Here is a 20019-nt window from a genome sequence, read left to right on the forward strand (position 1 = left end):
TTCTTAAGTGCTTTTCTTCATGTTTAGTATAACACTGTAAACCCCAGGAACACCATGGGACTCGCCACTAGTGACGCTGGAAGTACACCCAGGAAGGAGAGAAAAGTCACAACTTTACAAGAAAAGGCTGGACTGCTTGATGTGGGCTGTAGACTGAGGTCTACAGCTGCAGCGGCTGCCAGCTCAAGATAAAGAATCCAGCAAAAGGACCACTGTGAAAATCAAAGGCGATACGTGAAGCCCGCTGCAGCTGCACTGGGGCACAAAACTGTGTACTTTTATTTCACACTGAAAATGGAGCTTTTATGTGGGCGCAGGATTGCTATAGGAAAGACACACCTACTTAATATGATTTGAGGAAAAGTGAAGTCATTTTATGATGACTTAATGCAAAAGGAAGGCGGAGAATCTAAAGCTGGAGAATTTAATGCAGCAAAGGACAGTTTGATCCTTTTAGGAAGAGGTCTGACAAAAAATGCCAAGAGAAGCAACTTCTGCAGACTAAGTTCCCTGACACCACCATGAAAATCATGGAGGAGAAAGGATATTTGGCTGAACAGGTTTTTTTTTTTTTGGTCTTTTTAGGGCTGCACCCTCAGCATAGGGAGGTTCCCGGGCTAGGGGTCCAATCAGAGCTGTAGCTGCCGGCCTACACCACAGCTCATGGCAACACCGGATCCTTAACCCACTGAGCAAGGCCAGGGATTAAACCTGCATCCTCCTGGATACTAGTTGAGTTCATTACTACTGAGCCACAATGGGAACTCCTGAACAGATTTTTAATGTAGACAAAAGTGCCCTATGGTGGGAAAAAAAAAATGCCACAAAGCACATTTATTAGTAAGGAAGTGAAGTGAGTATCACGACTCCAGGGAGGAAGGGACGGGCTACCTCTGCTGTTTTGCTCTAGGATCAGCCTGCCCTTATGTGGAAAGCTGCTCATCCTAAGCCTTGAAGGGAGAGATTGACATCAGCTGCCAGTCTTTTAATTCACGGTTGCACAACAAGAAGGCCTGCACAAGAGCCCTCCTCCTGGGTTCCACTGATGCTTTATCCCTGAAGCTGGCAAGTACCCGGCCAGTAAGGAACTGCCTGGCAAAGTTCTTCTGATACTGAACAATGAAAAGCCTCTGGCTGCCCAGAACCTCAGGAGTTCAATGCTGCTGAACTCAAGGGGACAAAGTGGTCTGATCCCACCAAACAGAACATCTCTAATTCAGCCTCTGTATGGGGATCATAGGACCTTCTAGGCTCATGACACGTGGAACTCAACAGACAGGGTTGTCAAGGCCGTGGAAGGAACCCCCAGCATGAAAATCTGTAAGAGTTATAGCATTGAAGAGGCCACCATTAGAGAGAAAGCTGTAAGAGCCATCAAGCCTGAAATAAACTCCTGTTAGAGAAAACTGTCCAGATGCTCTGCAAGACCTCACAGGGTTTACGACAAAGCCCATCAGGGAGATCATGAAAAAGACTGTGGCTTCGGTGGAAAGAAAATGAAGATACAGGGATCTTGGAGAAATTTAAGAGCTAGAGGAAGTCACAGACGAGGACTGGATGGAACCAGTGCCAGACAAGGAGGAAGAGGACAAAGAAGAAGCAGCACTAGGAAACAAACCAACATTCGGCAGAAGTTCTGGTGATTCAAGACAGCTTTAGACTTCTTTTACAAGATGGGCCCTTCTATGCAACGGGCACTGAAACGAAAGCAAATGGCGAAAGGATTGTTATGGGACAGGAACATTTTTAGAGAAATGAAAAAGCAAGGAAGACAGATGTTGGGATGTATTTTTGTCACGGTGTACCCAGTAACTTCCACTGGTGCTCCTCAGCCTACTTGATGGGCATGAGCATCAGTAGCATGAGGCCCTTTGTGACAATCCATTTCCACTTAACAGTGAATAATTATCACACCGTCCAGTTAACGAACTTCTGTGTTGGTGTGAAAATCTAATAACTATGGCAAGCAGCGTGTGAGACGTTTTTGTGTCACCACTGTCGCCCTGCCTAAGCAGCATCATGGAGAAGATCTTGGGCAAGGCTGGCATTAACGGGACAGCCCATCCTTATACAGGCATAACGTGAGTGATATTTTTAAGTGGTCCATTCATCAATATGCAGGCAACCATAACGGCTTCTTCCTTGTTATCAAGGCATGAATTGCTACACCTGTAAATATGAACTTCTTTCTCACATGATCTTTTCATTTTTGATGTCAGTGTTAGGGATATGTATAACATCTATAGTATTTTGTATTATTTAAGATTGCATTAACATAGGTTCTAAGACAATTCATCTTGTAAAAAGACATATCAATACAGTACTGTACTGTAAGTGCATTTTCTCATATGATTTTAACATTATTTTCTTTTCTCTAGATTCCTTTGTTCTAAGAATGCAGTAAATAACACACATACATGTTAATCAGCTGTTTATGTTATTGGTAAGGTTCCCCATCAACAGGAGGCTGTTAGGAGTTAAGTTCTGGAGGAATAAAAAAATAGATGTGGGTATTGGACTGCGTGAAAGTCAGTGTCCTTGATGAGCTTTGTTCAAGGGTCAACCGTACATGTAAATACAAATTAATTTAAATCTCCTCCCTCACTTCCACATACTCCTTATCTTTATAATTAACATTTTTAATATGTAAATTTACCTTGTGTGTTTTGAATGTTGGTATCGAACTCCCATCACTGGTCACAATACCAGCACTCTCCTGGCCCCTGTGAATATAAAAAGGTTTCAACTGTTAAGTTTACCCCATGGATAAGTTCTTAATGAATTTTTTGAAAAGTACTTTTCTCAATAGCATCCATGAGCTCAGTGTGACAACACATTAAATGCACCTAGCACTAGTGCCATTTCCACTCACAACAATGATAATGCCAACGATTAGCAACAGCAGCAGATGAGACCATCTGAGTCCTAACTAATATGCCAGGCAGTGTCCTAAGCTTTTACACGAATGATTTAATTTATATGGCTTTCAAGACAATCTTTTTTTTTCCTTTTTTTTGTCTTTTTTTGTCTTTTTAGGGCTGCACCCACGGCACATGGAGGTTCCCAGGCTGGGGGTCGAATTGGAGCTGTAGCCGCCAACCTACACCATAGCTCCAGCAATGCCAGATCCTTAACCCACTGGGCAAGGACAGGGATCAAACCCGCAACTTCATGGTTCCTAGTTGGATTCGTTTCTGCTGAGCCAAGACAGGAACTTCCTCAAAACAATCTCATGATGACCATTCCCATGTTACGGTTAAGGACAACACTAAAGAAACAGAAGTATCTTGTCCAATGTCACACAGAGAATGGTGGCACAGCCGGGATTAGAATACAATCTGATATCATAACTTGTGCGCCCAACCTCTGTGTTCTGTGGCCTCTAAATAAGGTTGAGGATGTAGATATAAATAATAATTCCCATATAAAAAGCAATTAAATTGCTTAGTCGTGAGTACTGAAGTTATGAACATTATTTTGTTTTGTTTTGCTTTTTGCACTTTCCAAATTTTCTCTGACAAAATCTATCACTTTCGTCATCAGAAAATAAAGGCTGCTTCAAAAAACCCTAAGCTGATGGAGCACTCTGCATCTCATTTCCTGCGTTAGTATTTTTTGTGTGTGTGTGTCTTTTTTTTGTTGTTGTTGTTGTTGTTGCTATTTCTTGGGCCGCTCCTGTGGCATATGGAGGTTCCCAGGCTAGGGGTCCAGTCGGAGCTGTAGCCACCGGCCTACGCCAGAGCCACAGCAACGCAGGATCCGAGCCGCGTCTGCAACCTACACCACAGTTCACGGCAACGCCGGATCGTTAACCCACTGAGCAAGGGCAGGGACCGAACCCGCAACCTCATGGTTCCTAGTCGGATTCGTTAACCACTGCGCCACGACGGGAACTCCTCCTGTGTTAGTATTTTTAGGTGACAATGCAAAGAAAGCCAGAAGTTAGGTTTCTAGCTGGTTGGGGAACACATTCGTAAGACTCAGACGATCCAGCACTAATGTGGAGTGCAAACTCAAAAGATAAAAGTTCCAACCAGTCAGCAATTTTTCATAGTTCTGAACAAGTGCTATAAATACTGGATATTTATTAATAAATTTCTGTTCCAAAGAACATGGGTAAAAATAAAAAGTAAATCTTTACCATAAACATACGTAGACATTAATAATTAATACATAGATTTGTTAAAAAGAATCTTTTCTAAATTATGTACTACAATTATTTAGGCATATATATATATTTTTCTTTTTTGGCCTTGCTGCAGCATACAGAGTTCCCAGGCCAGGGATCAGATCTGAGCTGCAGTTGCAGCCTATGCCACACCTGCAGCAATGCCGGGATCCTTAACCCACTGTGCTGGGCTGGAGATGGAACCCTCATCCCAGTGCTCTCAAGACACCACTGCTCCCATTGCGCCACAGCAGGAACTCCCTATTTAGGCATTTTAATGACAAGAAAAACTATTACTCAATGTACTTACAAAGTAAAAAATCTAAAAAGTTAAAATTGAAGTGATTTTGCTAAAATGCATTAAATACTATGAAAGGAGTTCCTGCTGTGGTAAAGCAGGTTAAGGATCTGGTGTAGGTTGCAGCTGCAGCTCTGATGCCATCCTGGGAGCATCTGAAGCCTGGGAGCTTCTCTGCCATGGGTGCAGCAAAAACCAAAACCAAATAAAACAAAAAACCATGAACGATTACGCCGAAAACAGACATGCATAATACTATACATCCTATACGACTAAATAACCTGTGACTTTAGGATTTATTTATTTAGAGAAAGGATGTGTCCTTTAGTTAACTGATGTTAGAAGATTAAGTGATTCATATTGTGGGAAAAAACTAATGTTGGCCATAAACCTTACTTAGGGCAGAAAGAATCTCTGCCAATCATTTCCAAAAAGAAAAGACCATATAGTAAAGTAGAAACTAACTCAGAAAAGGTTTTCCTTCCCTTCTGTATTAATGGTAATATTTCCTTTAAAGCAGAAATGAGTAACATTAGGAATCATTTAGGTCCAGGCCTCTTAAATCACAAAGCCCCTGCTCATTTGGCACTTGCTCAAGTTACCCCTGCTCAGGCAGCTTGAACCAGTTAAACTAGATTCTTCTAGCTCTCCAGAGCTTAGTGACCACCAGCCTGCTGGCTTCCTAGGAAACAAAACCCTGGCTAGAAGTAGTGAATCATTTCCAGGTCCCTTTCAACACGGAGAGTGGAGCAGGGAAGCACTGGACAGAGGAAGAGGTTAAAGCTTTGCTAAGTGTCTGGGGAGAAAAAAACATATGCAAACAACTTTACGGAACCCTGAGAAATAAAGGAATATTTATCTACATTGCCAAAAGGCTGAAAGCACTAAGAGTCCAGAGACTGGAAACAGTGCCAGGCAAAGTACAAAAATCTCAAATATGAATACAGAACAGCTCAACATGCCCACAACTCTGGAGACAGGTCTAAAACTCTTAAGTTCTTCCATGATTTGGATACAGTCCTGCAGGGTGAACCTGCCACACAATTAACAGAGGAAGATGCAAATGGCAAGTACCTGGCAATGGTGAGCCAAGGCATAGTCCCAGAGGCCACCAAAGGTAAAGAGAACAAGTATCCTCCTTTGCTTCTACCTAACAAACGGTAAGAGAACCAGACTTCTGGGTCCAGGCTGAAATATCATGGTTGAGAAAAACAACTGACCCGTTATGTATATGCTATTTTGCACAAGGGTAAACATTAATTTCTAAAAGTTTAAACACTACCATTTAAAAAATCTGTCAATATAGAATAAACACATTAACATCACACTTAACTGCTACTGTCAACTGCTCCTGATACAGTTTTTAGAAAATGCGTTGGGTTCTGAAAATACTGAGTTTTAATTTGATAAGAGTAACGGAAAAAAATGCATATATTGCTCAACTGTTGTTTTCTTATAACGCCAAATTAGACAGAACTTTCTGCTCTCTATCAATGTTCCCATTTTCCTAAGTTTATAAATAAAAGCACTAAAATATTAACTGATAAAAAATTTCATTACTTGTTTGCAAAAACAGCTCTATTTTAATAGTAAGAGAAACAGATTTGACAAATAATTTATGATTAAATGATTTCAATATAGGCATACCTCAAGGATATTGTGGGTTTGGTTCTAGACCTCAGCAATAAAGCAAATATCGCAATAAAAGGAGTCACAAAGTTTTTCGTTTCCTAGTGCATATAGAAATTATGCTTACAGAAGTTCCCATCATGGCTCAGCAGTAATGAACCTGACTAATTTCTGTGAGGATTTGGGTTCCATCCCTGGCCTTACTCACTAGGCTAAGGATCCTGTGTTGCTGTGGCTGTGGTATAGGCTGGCAGCTGCAGCTCCAATTTGACCCCTAGCCTGGGAACCTCCATATGCCGCGGGTGTGGCCCTAAAAAGGACAAAAAATAAAAATAAAAAAGTTATGTTTACACTACACGGTAGTCTGTTGACTATGCAGTGACATTATGTCTTAAAAAAAAAACAATGTATAGAATGCGTCATTGCTAAAAAAAAAAGCTGTCATCTGAGCTTTCACTGAGTTGTAATTCTAACACCACTGACCACAGATCAACAAAACACACTGAAATAGTTTGAAAAGTCTCAAGAATTACCAAAATGTGACAGAGACCCAAAGTGAGCAAAGCTGTTGGAAAAATGGTGCCGACAGGCTTGCCTGACAGAGTTGCCACAAAACTTTAGTTTGTAAAAAAAACACATTATCTGCAAAGCAATATTATTCTTTTTTTTCTTTTCTTTTTTTTTTTTTTGGCTTTTTAGGGCCACACCCAAGGCAAATAGGGGTTCCCAGGCTAGAGGTTGAATCACGCTGTAGCTGCTGGCCTACATCACAGCTCATGGCAATGCTGGATCCTTAAACCACTGAGCGGGGGAGCCAGGGATTGAACCTGTGTCCTCATGGATACTAGTCAGATTTGTTTCCGCTGAGCCACACTGGGAACTCCTGCAAAGTGACATTATTAAAACAAGGTTCTTGACCTACTGTGTTGTTAATGCCAACACTATACAGAATTTGCTCACTGTCTGTGGAAGCCAAATGCATCATGAGGCAAACTGGAAAAATCAATGGCAGTAATGAGATTTCTCTCACAGCCAAAATCTTACAATTGCTTTTTTTTTTTTTTTTTTTGGTCTTTTGGCCTTTTCTAGGGCCGCTCCCACAGCATATGGAGGTTCCCAGGCAAGGGGTCTAATCAGAGCTGTAGCCACCGGCCTACACCACAGCTCACGGCAACGTGGGATCCTTACCTCACTGAGCAAGGCCACGGATCGAACCTGCAACCTCACCGTTCCTAGTCAGATTCGTTAACCACTGAGCCATGACAAGAACTCCTACAATTGCTATTTTAAAAGGCAGAGTTTTCCAATCCCAAATCTGTGATACCTATTGTCTGTGTACCTCATGCTCCAGGCACTCAGTGAATGCTCTCACTGATGTACCTCAGAGAGGAGAGAACTGGGAATAAGTGCAACCAAGAGAATTGGCCTGTGGTCTAAGAAAGGTACCCGATGAGAAGGGGGTCAGAGTTCACAGAGAGTACAGGTGGGTCGACCTGGGTTGTCTGAACATCAAGTTTAAAGCTCGATCAGGAAATCCTTTAGTAAAAAATCCACCCACTCACTCCCTTTGCATGTCTGACACTATACCAAATTCTGAGAGAGCTTTGCAGTTGCTGCTAAGTTAAACCATAATTCCATTGTTTCATTCAGTTAATCACTCAGCACTCTTCACCACCTAAATGCTTTAAATAGTGATTAACGATGAATGAATCACTTGACTTCAGCAAAGGCTGGTATCACGAAGAGGTGGTGACGTTAAGTAGCTACAGTTCCCAACGGGAACCCTCTGGCCCTGTCAGCTGCTCCATGGCTACAAACCCCGTTCGTGAGCAGAGGGCCCGTGATACGACTTAACCGTGTTTGGACAGGTACCTCAAACTTCCAGTTCTAATATCAAACTTTCACCTTCCCAGTCAAAACTGATCCTCCTATAAATTTATCATTTATTTCCAGCCACTTAAATAGAAATGTTTGAGATATCCTTGATTTTGTCAGTCACTAAGTCATTTAAAAAAATCTGCTGACATGATTCATCTCTGCCCCATTCTTACTCCCACCACCCAGGACTCCCACGTCTCCCTCACGGACTGTGAAGATAACCTCTTAACTGGCCTCCCTTCTCACATATCCTGCACAAGGCCACTGGCTGGTTGTTTGTTTTTTAGTAAAATAACAGAAACATTAGCATTTTGTTTACATTAAAAATAATTAAATTATACCACAATTAATCATAATATAGGGTTAAATGTCACTTATATATGCCATAATATTTACCTGAGTGCATATATCGGAGCTTAGGTCTTAGCCTCTTGTATAACAGGTGCTACAGTCAGTTATCTTCTGTCCATACTTAACATTATTACATTAGGACAGACTACAGTAAGTTCAATATCTGGGAGTTCCCTTGTGGCACAGTGGGTTAAGGACCTGGTGTTGTCACTGTAGCGGCACAGGTCACGGCTGTGGTGTGGAAATTTCCCCATGGTCAAAAACAAACAAACAGTTCAATTTCTGGTCAAGGGGGATATGATTACTTTGAAACATTGCTAAAATAACTGCTTTCCAAAAGAACTGTACTTCACTAACGATGAGTGAACCCTGACATGCAAGATTACAAGGTGAGGGTGAAGAGACTTTGCTCCTTTAAAAATGGACTATGCTAATATAATAAATAAATCATGCAGACAATGATGCATGCAATCAATAATTTTTTTCCTTTGCACTTAATTACTAGTGTTGTAGAACATTTCCTACACATTTATTCTACTTTACAAATTGTGCATGTCAATGGAGGTCTCAGAAAAGTTTCTATGACCTCTCTGGCCTTCCAATTTTGGCCTTTTCCTTTTGATCCACAGAGGTCAGAAGTTTTGACATAATCAAATAGTCTCTTTTCTAAGCCTGAGAAAGCCCTCTTTTCTCCAGGCATGATTCATTTATAATGTCTTCTGGTTTTCTTGTGGTGGAACCAGCAAGCCTTTTATTGGTATAAGGTAAAGTGAAGGGAGAGAAAGGACTGCGCCTTTTCCACTGCTGGCATCAACCTCTCCACGCGCTTAGTAAGGACAGAGGATCTGGGCCCTCTGTGAGGTAGCAGGTGGCCTGACTGAGAGTTGGCAAAGGACCTAAATACACACTCAAAGAGGCTTCAGGTTCTGGAAACTTTATCATCTTAAGTTTCAGAATACCTCTGGCGCTGCTGCTGCCGCCGCCGCCGCCGCCGAATCACAGTCCTGCAGTGGCCAAGTTTCCCCTCTATTTCCCTCCCCTGTCTTTATACAAACACATCAGGAGTAATGATTTCAGAGTTTCAGTTTAAAATCTCCAGAGTGGAATTTCCGTTGTAGCACAGCGAAAACGAATCTGACTGGGAACCATGAAGTTGCGGGTTCAATCCCTGGCCTCACTCAGTGGGTTAAGGATCTGGTGTTGCCATGAGCTGTAGTGTAGGTCACAGATGTGACTCAGATACCATGTTGCTGTGGCTGTGGTGTAGGTCGGCAGCTATAACTACAATTTGACCCCTAGCCCGGGAACCTCCATATGCTGCAGGTGTAGCCCTAAAAAAATAAATAAAATAAAATCTTCAGAGTATGGGGCTCCTGCATTCATGCCAGGAATGATTAAAAAAAAAAAAAATCCCTTGAATAAGTTGGGGAGAGAGCCCCCTCCTCTCACATTCAGCTCCAGGAGGACCATTTCAACAGCAAACAAAAAGCGGGTCCTAAAGCGGGTAATACAGCAGCCTTAACTTTCCGTATTGGTCTCATAAACTTCTGGGGTTAAATGACCTGGGCATATCAGTATCCTTCATTCTTCTCTCTAAAGAGAATTCTTATATAACTTTAGGTTTTTATTTTCCATATTTCCAACTAAATCCAAAACATTCCCTAACTGTAATTTAGCCTCAAATACTTTTTATTTTTATTTTATTTTTTTGTCTTTTTGCCTTTTCTAGGGCCACTCCTGTGGCATATGGAGGTTCCCAGGCTAGGGATCTAATCAGAGTTATAGCCACCAGCCTACGCCAGAGCCACAGCAACGCTAGGATCCGAGCCAAGTCTGCAACCTACACCACAGCTCACAGCAATGCCAGATCCTCAACCCACTGAACAAGGCCAGGGATCGAACACGAAACCTCATGTTTCCTAGTTAGATTCGTTAACCACCGTGCCACGACGGGAACTCCCAAATACTTTTTTTTGTTTGTTTTTTTTAAAGTCTAAGACAATCCTCAATTGCTATTACCCATTCAAGGATAACCATGAATTAATTATACATATCATGGAGTTCCCGTCGTGGCGCAGTGGTTAATGAATCCGACTAGGAACGATGAGGTTGCGGGTTCGGTCCCTGCCCTTGCTCAGTGGGTTAACGATCCGGCGTTGCCGTGAGCTGTGGTGTAGGTTGCAGACGCGGCTCGGATCCCGCGTTGCTGTGGCTCTGGCGTAGGCGGGTGGCTACAGCTCCGATTCAACCCCTAGCCTGGGAACCTCCATATGCCGCGGGAGCGGCCCAAGAAATAGCAACAACAACAATAACAACAACAACAAAAAGACAAAAAAAAAATTATACATATCATGATGTTTATATACAAAGTTTCCCACTGGACCATTATTTCTTTCATTAGGGCAGTTACTCTAAAAGCACTGTGAACTACATACTACGGAGTGTTTCCATAAAGAAAAAGATTAATTTAGGAATAGCAAAGTTTTAAATCTTGGTAGGAACCTTGAAATCCCTGCAGCACACTAAAAACATAGTTTCATAGTCACTGGTGTATAAACACACAAATCACGAAGGCTTATGTAAGCAGAATAATATACATGGAATCCATAGATTTTGTATGTCCAAGGTAAGTTACATTTTGTGTTTGGACTGTATCTTCTTTTAAAAATGTCTAACCAAATATATTGGTGCAGAAAAGCATTTTGAAATGATAAACTTACAGTTATACATTGAATTTATAAATGAAAAATTATTTACGACCAAAAATATGTTACTGTATATGCTGTTGATATTCTTCCTATCATCTTCCCCAGTTTTAGACGGTTTAGGATATCTAACCAACCTTAGCTGAGTGAGTAGTTCTGAGATGTGATTATTCTTTAAAGTTTAATATTTTATAAATCCTAAAGCAGCTGATACTATATGTAAATATTTATTAAGACATATAGCATTTAAATTCTAATCTGTGCCATTTTTTTTGATTAGCAACTCTTAAGTCTCCAGAAATACTTATTATTTCTACATACCCCTGGAACATGGGTGATTTAACTACTTCCTGGCTGTTTGCCTTTGGATAGATACTTTCAGACATTCCTGCCTCCTTGCTTCTTTTAGATCTGCCTGAAATCACTTGTAATATACTTGATACTCTGTCCTTTTTGTAGTGCTTTACAAACACTATATACATTTGGATACAGTTGCAATTTACATTTGTTTACTGCTGAGATCATTCAGCAAACTTAATTAAAAATAGCTTGCATCTATTGGGCATTACATGAAAGAACACTGCTGCTTTTGGTGAAGCTACAAAGTTAAATAAGACAGTCATTACTGATAAGCATACAGTCTATTAACCAAAATAGATAACTAAGTATTAACTGTAGATAAAGTATACATTATAAGTGCCAAACTGAGGCAAAAAATATATTTAGTTGAATATGGATGGCTTAGACATATTTACATGCTGTCATTATAAAAATATCTAAGGAGGTTTTTCCACACATAGCCAGAAACGTAGAAAAGATCATCCAAAACTACACTGACCCCCATAAAAACTGATCAATGAGATTATTTGATTCTAATATAATTTATCAACAGCCAATATAATGCCAAGTTGAAACTTGGCAAAAAAAAAAAAGTTTCCATCTCAGGCCTTCTGGGAAATGCATTCCTTTTTATCCAATCTAAAACAATACATCTATGTCACTGAAAAAGTTAATATATTCATATTTAATATTTAAAAAGATATTGGTAACATTATGATAATATGAACAGCAAACTGCTAATTGAATTTTCTAGAGAATATAAAATGATTCAAAGTGAAAGAAATTACATTGTAGTTTAAAATGCAGAGGTAAAATCTGTTTTTCAAAAACAGAATGGTGTAAGTAACAGGATATCATGAAAATAAGGCAGTGCTTAAGGCATAGACAATGTAATATCAATATAAAATAATATTGTAGGTAATGAAATCTAGACACAGGACCCATGGTACACTGTATCAGTGAAGACAGGATTAGGGATGGCAACTCTATAAAGATGAAAACTATACTACTGAATTTATATTCAATACGATTCCACTTTTGGTTTTTCGCTTGTTTATTTTATTGTAAATAACTAAAAAAGAAACACATTCAGTTGTAATCTGGTATAGACTCCAGCAGGACAGATACGAATTGGTTCTTTGTTTTCTGTTATAAAATATTTCACAAATTAAAGGAATGCTCAATTATATCATTTTAATTGTATATATATGAAAAACCATGAATACATATGTATGAACATATTTGTAAGGAACGAAACATTAATTTAGTTGTTACTGATGCTATTACTTCTTTTTTTTTAATTACTCAAATGAATTTATCACATCTGTAGTTGTATAATGATCATAACAATCTAATTTCACAGGATTGGGAACTCCCAAATACTTTTTAAACTTTTTTTTTTTTTTTGTCTTTTTTGCTATTTCTTGGGCCGCCCCTGCGGCATATGGAGGTTCCCAGGCTAGGGGTCTAATCAGAGCTGTGGCCGCCAGCCTAAGCCAGAGCCACAGCAACGCGGGATCCGAGCCGTGTCTGCAACCTACACCACAGCTCACGGCAACGCCGGATCGTGAACCCACTGAGCAAGGGCAGGGACCGAACCCGCAACCTCATGGTTCCTAGTCGGATTCGTTAACCACTGTGCCACGACGGGAACTCCTACTTTTTAAACTTGATTAAAAATTTGACAGTTGTTACTGAGTTTTAAACTTCTCTAAGTGTGCCATTTGAAAATACTCTTTTATTTTTCTCTAGTAATATAAGAATCCCCAGTATGATCTTTAAGATGATAAATGACATGCCTTTTCTTATGCTTTAATGGAATACCTCGTAATTATAGTGAACAGTGATTTTAAATGAATGTTTATGCCATGAAAATCATACCTAATATTTGTCTCCTAATGTAAAATACAATGCTTTTTTTTTCTTTTTTTCCTTTTTAGGGCTGCACCTGTGAAATACGGAGGTTCCCAGGCTAGAAGGTTGAATCGGAGCTGCAGCCTCTGGCCTACACCACAGCCACAGCCATGCCAGATCAGATACACATATGTTACCTATACCGCAGCTCATGGCAATGCCAGATCCTTAACCCAATGGGCAAAGCCAGGGATCAAACCCATATCCTCATGGATATTAGCTGGGTTCTTAACCTGATGAACCACAACAGGAACTCCTATAATGATTTCTGTTACCCAGTAAGACAAAATTAGAAAAACATATATGAAATTTATATAAGGAGATCAGGGAAGAATGTCTTCATTTTTCTTTTAAATGTCTTCCTGATTCTTTTAAATGATATATATATTCCTTGGTCCATTTAAGTAAAACAAATTAACTTCTGGAAAGTTTAATATTTATCCATCAACTAATTACATAAGAAGATACATAGAGACTCTTAGCTATTTGACTATATGTGCCAATAAAACAAGACTTTCTGATTATCTCATTGCAGGAGTTCTCTTTCACATTACCAGTATTACTTAAAGTGCCTGCTACTTTCTTTTTTTTTCCTCTTTTTTGTCTTTTTAGGTCCGCACCCACAGCATATGGAGGTTCCCAGACTAGGGGTCTACTTAGAGCTGCAGCTGCCGGCCTACACCACAGTCACAGCAACTTGGGATCCGAGCCACATCTGTGACCTACACCACTGCTCACGGCAATGCCAGATCCTTAACCCACTGACTGAGGCCAGGGATGGAATCCACATCCTCATGGATACTTGTCAGATTTGTTTCCACTGAGCTACAACGGAAACTCCTAAAGTGTCTACTGTGTTGAAGCACATAAATACAAAAATAAAGAAAATACTTCATTTATAAATGTAATTCAGGGAGCCTGCAGTGGCTCCATAGGTAAGGATCCAGGGTTCTCACTGCTGTGCCTCAGGTCACTGCTGTGATGTGGGTTTGATCTCTGGCCTCGGAACTTTGCATGTCCCAGGTGTGGCCCCCCGCAAGAAAAAAAAAAAAGTAATTTAATTTGAAAACTAACTAAAACCATCTCTAGAAACTTATAAACTTGACAAACAATTCTAGTGGAAGTTCAAAATGTCAATGGTATGGGAGAAATTAGATTACCCTTTAGATATACAAACATTTAAACTATATTATACCACTTGATTATGAAAAGTATCTATCTTAAATTGATAATCCTTCATGGATATGATCAAATTCAGCTCAAACTATTAGCATGATCAGTTACTAATCCAATTTTAACTTTCCTTGGTACTTATTTCTAAAAGGAATTCTCTTTTCAGGCAAAATGACAGTCACATCAGTGGACAAGGAAGACATCCCAGGAAATGCTCTCTTTTGGCTTCTCACGTCAGACCACTGGAGCTAGGTAGGCAGAGAAAGGTGGGCCACCAACATTCTGAAACTGACCCAATTTCCAACTGGAAAGTAAGACTAGTTTCAAATCTGAAAAAATGGATGATTTTTTCCTGATAGAAAACATTTAGGATGCATTTATGTTTCCCTCTTTTTTTTTTTAACCAACCTATACTAAAAAAAATCATTTCTAAAACAAATGATTTCTTTAACAAAATGTAAATTGCCTGGAAGCATTAGCCCTCAAATTTCCAATCTTTATTCTTTAAACATAGTAAGGAAACTAACGGCCAAAATTACACATCATAGGTGTTTAATATTTAATGAGTATATGACCTCAGCATTCCTGTGTTCTAAGAAAAACAGAATTTTGGAGTTTCCGTCGTGGCGCAGTGGTTAACGAATCTGACTAGGAACCATGAGGTTGCGGGTTCGGTCCCTGCCCTTGCTCAGTGGGTTAACGATCCGGTGTTGCCGTGAGGTGTGGTGTAGGTCGCAGACGCAGCTCAGATACGGTGTTGCTGTGGCTCTGGCGTAGGCCGGTGGCTACAGCTCTGATTAGACTCCTAGCCTGGGACCCTCCATATGCTGCGGGAAAAAGACAAAAATAAATAAATAAATAAATAAAAGAAAAGAAAAACAGAATTTTATTTTTTTGCCTTTTTTTAGGGCCGCACCCGTGGCCTATGGAGGTTCCCAGTCTAGCGGTCAAATCGGAGCTACAGCTGTCAGCCTATGACACAGCCACAGCAATGTGGGATCCAAGCCATGTCTGCGACCTGCCCCACAGCTCACAACATCACCAGATCCTTTACCCACTGAGTGAGGCCAGGGATCAAACCTGCAACCTCATGGTTCCTAGTTGGATTCTTTTCTGCTGCGCCACAATGGAAACTCCAAAAAACAGAATTTTATATTGGAAAGGTAATACTATCAAATCCATAAGGAGGTCAAGGATGATTTTTTTTTTTCTTTTTAAGGCCACATCTGTGGCATATGGAAGCTCCTGGGCTAGGGGTTGAATCCGAGCTGTAGGCCTACACCACCGCCAGATGCGAGGTGTATCTGAGACTGAGCTGCAGCTTGCAGCAAGGCCGGATCCTTAACCTACTGAGTGAGGCCAGGGATCAAATCTGCATCCTCAAGGATACTAGTCCGGTTCTTAACCCACTGAACCACAACAGGAACTCCAAGGATAATTATATTCACCCAAAAAGTCAACAAAAATCCATTTCTTGCTTTTAAGTTCTTACTGAAGGTTAATCCAAGTAGGAAAAATACTGAAAACTATCTCAAAACAAAGACATTAACTATACCACAAAATAAAAACAACTGCTTACCTCAGGTAAATACTATAGTGGCTTTTTAATAACTTATATTACAGATGCTGAGGTCCAAACTACCTTTTTATAAAACAGAAACCTGAGAAATGCAAGATAATATGGTTGTTAAATAATGAACATAGGGAGTTCCTGTTGTGGCGCAGTGGTTAACGAATCCGACTAGGAACCATGAGGTTGCGGGTTCGGTCCCTGCCCTTGCTCAGTGGGTTCACGATCCGGCGTTGCCGTGAGCTGTGGTGTAGGTTGCAGACGCGGGCTCGGATCCCGTGTTGCTGTGGCTCTGGCGTAGGCTGGTGGCTACAGCTCCGATTAGACCCCTAGCCTGGGAACCTCCATATGCTGCGGGAGCGGCCCAAGAAATAGCAACAACAACAAAAAGACAAAAGACAAAAAAAAATAATGAACATAATGTCAAGTAAATGCCATTACCATAAAACGAGTGGCAAAACTGTACCAGAGATCTAGCACAAAGGCACTAAGCTATATTAAAGGATTTATAACTAAGTGGAGACATCCTGCCTTAAGCCTTATGAAGCCTATTTCCTTGAATATAATACTTTGCCTAAAATGGCATGCTGTCTTTAACCAATGGGGGATCTTTTATTTTCACAAAGAATAATAAGTACCAATTACTAATGTGCCTCTTCCAAGCTCCTCATTCATGAAATAGCCTAGGTTCTCAACCCCAAACTGCACAAGAGAACCACAACTGGATGAGGGGCATGGCAGAGGTTCAGAAAAGCTCTCCAAGATTCTGATCCATAGCAAACGGAAAGCATTAGACAAAAAAAAGAACATACAAATTCACACATTCAGCTTACACTACAGACTGACATACAGCTCACATACTAAAGGAGTGCGATGGAACAGAAAGAAATGCTAGAGAAGAAAGATGATCAAAATGTAATTAATTAGGAGTTCCTGTTGTGGCACAGTGGAAACTAATTAGACTAGGAACCACGATGTTGCGGGTTCCATCCCTGGCCTTGCTCAGTGGGTAAAGGATCTGGCGTTGACGTGAGCTGTGGTGTAGGTCGCAGACGAGGCTCAGATGCCATGTTGCTGTGGCTGTGGCATAGGCCAGCAGCAACAGTTACGATTAGACCCTAGCCTGGGAACCTCCATATGCCGCAGGTGCGGCCCTAAAAAGAGAAAAAAAAAAAGTAACTAATTAAAAACACACCTTTAGGGAGTTCTCTTGTGGCTACAGCAGGTTAAGAATCCCGTGTCATCACGCCAGCTGCTGTGGCATGGGTTCAATCCCTGGCCTGGGAACTTCCATATGCCTTGGACGCAGCCAAAAACAAAACAAAACAACAAACCAAACCCACTTCTGCCCCCACAACTTTAATAAAGCCAGTGACTATCCTGATAGGGAACAGATCAGGTTCTGTACTTTCATTTCCCAGCTAGTTTAAGAGAAAAGCTATGATTTGTATTCCATCTCCTATGGAGAAAATTACTTTCTTTACTAATGTCACATCCAAATATTTATCTTGTCTGACATCTGTAACTCATATACATCTCTTTCCTTCATCACCCAACAGAGGTAATTCTACATCAATAATGGAAGCCCCTAATAATCCAAATTTCGTTCTACCTGTAGCAAATGAAGAAGGCAAACACTGGACTGAGCCAGAAGTCACGGCTCTGACAGGCATCTGGTCTGATAAAGACATACGACGAGTGGAGGGAACAGTGAGGAATCAAAGGGTATTTGAACACACTGCTGCCAAGCTTTGGAAACTTGGAAGCAGTGCAGAATGAAGCACAAAACTTAAAACATGAATAGAAGATGCTCTGAACAGTTCAAGATCGAGGCATGACTAAGAGCATGCAACTTTTTACTGCGTTGCATGCTATTCTGGGACACAATAAAACAGAAAAGTACAAGAATCCCAAGACGGAGGGCAGGCCACAGAGTGAGCCAGGGAGAAAGGGAAGAGGACCTGAGAGGCAGGAGGGCCAAAAAAAGCCATTGTAACATCACGCCACCACAGTGGACAAAGCCAGTAACGTGCACACTGGCTAAGGTAAATAGGTTTCATTAAATGCTGCTCAACAAGCTAACTGCTCACTTTATCAAGAAACAGATTTCACAGATATTTGATCAGAATATAGAGAACAGTATAAAGGGATACAGAAGGAAATAAAATTGGATTTCCAGAAGTTTAAGGACTGATTTTGGGACTTCCTATTGTGATTCAGCAGGTTAAGAACCCAACTAGAACCCATGAGGATGTGGGTTTGACCCCAGCCCTGTTCAGTGGGTTAAGGAACTGGCGTTGCCATAAGCTATGGTGTAAGTCACAGATGTGGCTGAGATCCCGTGTGGCAGTGGCTGTGGTGTAGGCCAGAAGCTACAGCTCCAACTTGACCCCTAGCCTGGGAACTTCCATATGCCACAGATTTTAATAAAGCAAAAACTCAACTCTATACGGCGAAAGTTACTAAAGGATGTTTTCATACCAACTGTAGTAAAACTGCAAGTTTTACAGAAAAAGGGCATAGAAAAATCTAGAAAAATACAAACCCCATGAGAATGTAAGGTAAGCTCCTCTGGGACACACAGTAAAGCTCTTTAACCCACAGGACTGAGTGACCATGTGCACAAAGACAGGACGGCGTGGAGTGAACTGCACGAGCCCCAGACCAGGAATCAGGAAATCCAGTTCCAATGCGGGCTTGTGGAACCGAGAACTCAGCAGTGTCCCCTGTAGATCTGATACTGTGACACGGGGACTAGCCAGGATGCACGCAAATGCCCCTCTACCACCCGTGTTTCTAGATCCTAACATCCATCTTCAAAGCCACAGTCCTAATTCTCACAGGGAGTGTTACTCCAGAGGGAAGAGAAGGAAATGATAGGCTTGGGACATGGCAGGGAGAGGTCCGAAAACACCTCATGTGGATAAGACAGACACGGGCCTGCCGGAGTACTGCATAGCACAACGACAACGTGGCCAGAGATCCGTGCTGTCACTTCAGCGGCTGGGGTCTCTGCTGTGGTGTGGCTTCAAGTCCCTGGCCTGGGTGCTTCTACATGCCATGGGTGTGCCCTCCCCCCAAAAAGTAAACTTAAAATATAAAACAACTAGGGATAAGGTAGCCCAACACCAGAGATGGGATGACATTTATACGGTACTTGCTGGAGGTGCAGCTGAAGATGTGACTCCATGAGTTAGTTCTATGACAGAAGACCTTGTGAGAGACCTGTAATACCAGGTAGCTATGGCGACCCAAGACTGAAAGATGTTTAAGTGTAACAACCACAGCTTTTAATATCAGGTTCACTCTAAAGGGGAAAATAATATAGTAGAGTTTAAAACATAATTCGGAAAGTGAATAAAAAACAAGCCACCATATACCTCACTCGGTTCCCAACATACAGTCCTTGCTGGATCTGAGCTGAAGGTGACTTGGTCAGTATTATGTCAGAAGACCTAGGACAGACAGAGAGAAGACAAAGCCCTGGCACAGATAAAACGATACTCTTCGTTTTGTGTGAGTGACAAAGTACATAAGATGTTACTATAAGATGCTGCTACATACTGAATTGTCACCCCAAAATTCATGTGTTGAGCCCTAACTCCCACTGATATGACATTTGGAGAAAGGGCCTTTGAATGCATAGGGGCTACCACTGAGCTACACCACCAGCCCTGGAGAAGGGGCCTCTGGAAGATAATTAGGTTTAGATGAAGTCATAAGAATTAGGCCTTCGTGATGGTTTTTTTTTGTCTTTTTAAGGGGCCCCGCCCTCAGCATATGGAAGTTTCTAGGCTAGGGGTTGAATCAGAGCGGTAGCCACTAGCCTGCACCACAGCCACAGCAATGTGGGATCTGGGCCATATGTCTGCAAACTACACCACAGCTCACAGCAACGCCGGATCCTTAACCCACTGAGCGAGGCGAGGGATCGAACCTGTGTCCTTATGGTTCTAGTCAGATTCTATTCTGCTGTGCCACAATGGGAACTCCA

General features: G+C 41.2%; 1 protein-coding gene across 1 annotated transcript in view; it reads right to left on the reverse strand.

The window, feature by feature from the left end:
* The window catches only part of PPAT (phosphoribosyl pyrophosphate amidotransferase), a 49548-nt gene that overhangs the window by 13682 nt on the left and 15847 nt on the right, over positions 1 to 20019 (reverse strand). The window contains exon 2 of the mRNA XM_047798513.1: positions 2657 to 2723. Coding sequence (XP_047654469.1) covers positions 2657 to 2723 — 67 coding nt within the window. The remainder of the gene's footprint in view (positions 1 to 2656; positions 2724 to 20019) is intronic.

The sequence above is a fragment of the Phacochoerus africanus genome, chromosome 10 (genome assembly GCF_016906955.1).
Source record: "Phacochoerus africanus isolate WHEZ1 chromosome 10, ROS_Pafr_v1, whole genome shotgun sequence".
NCBI classification, from domain to species: Eukaryota; Metazoa; Chordata; class Mammalia; order Artiodactyla; family Suidae; genus Phacochoerus; species Phacochoerus africanus.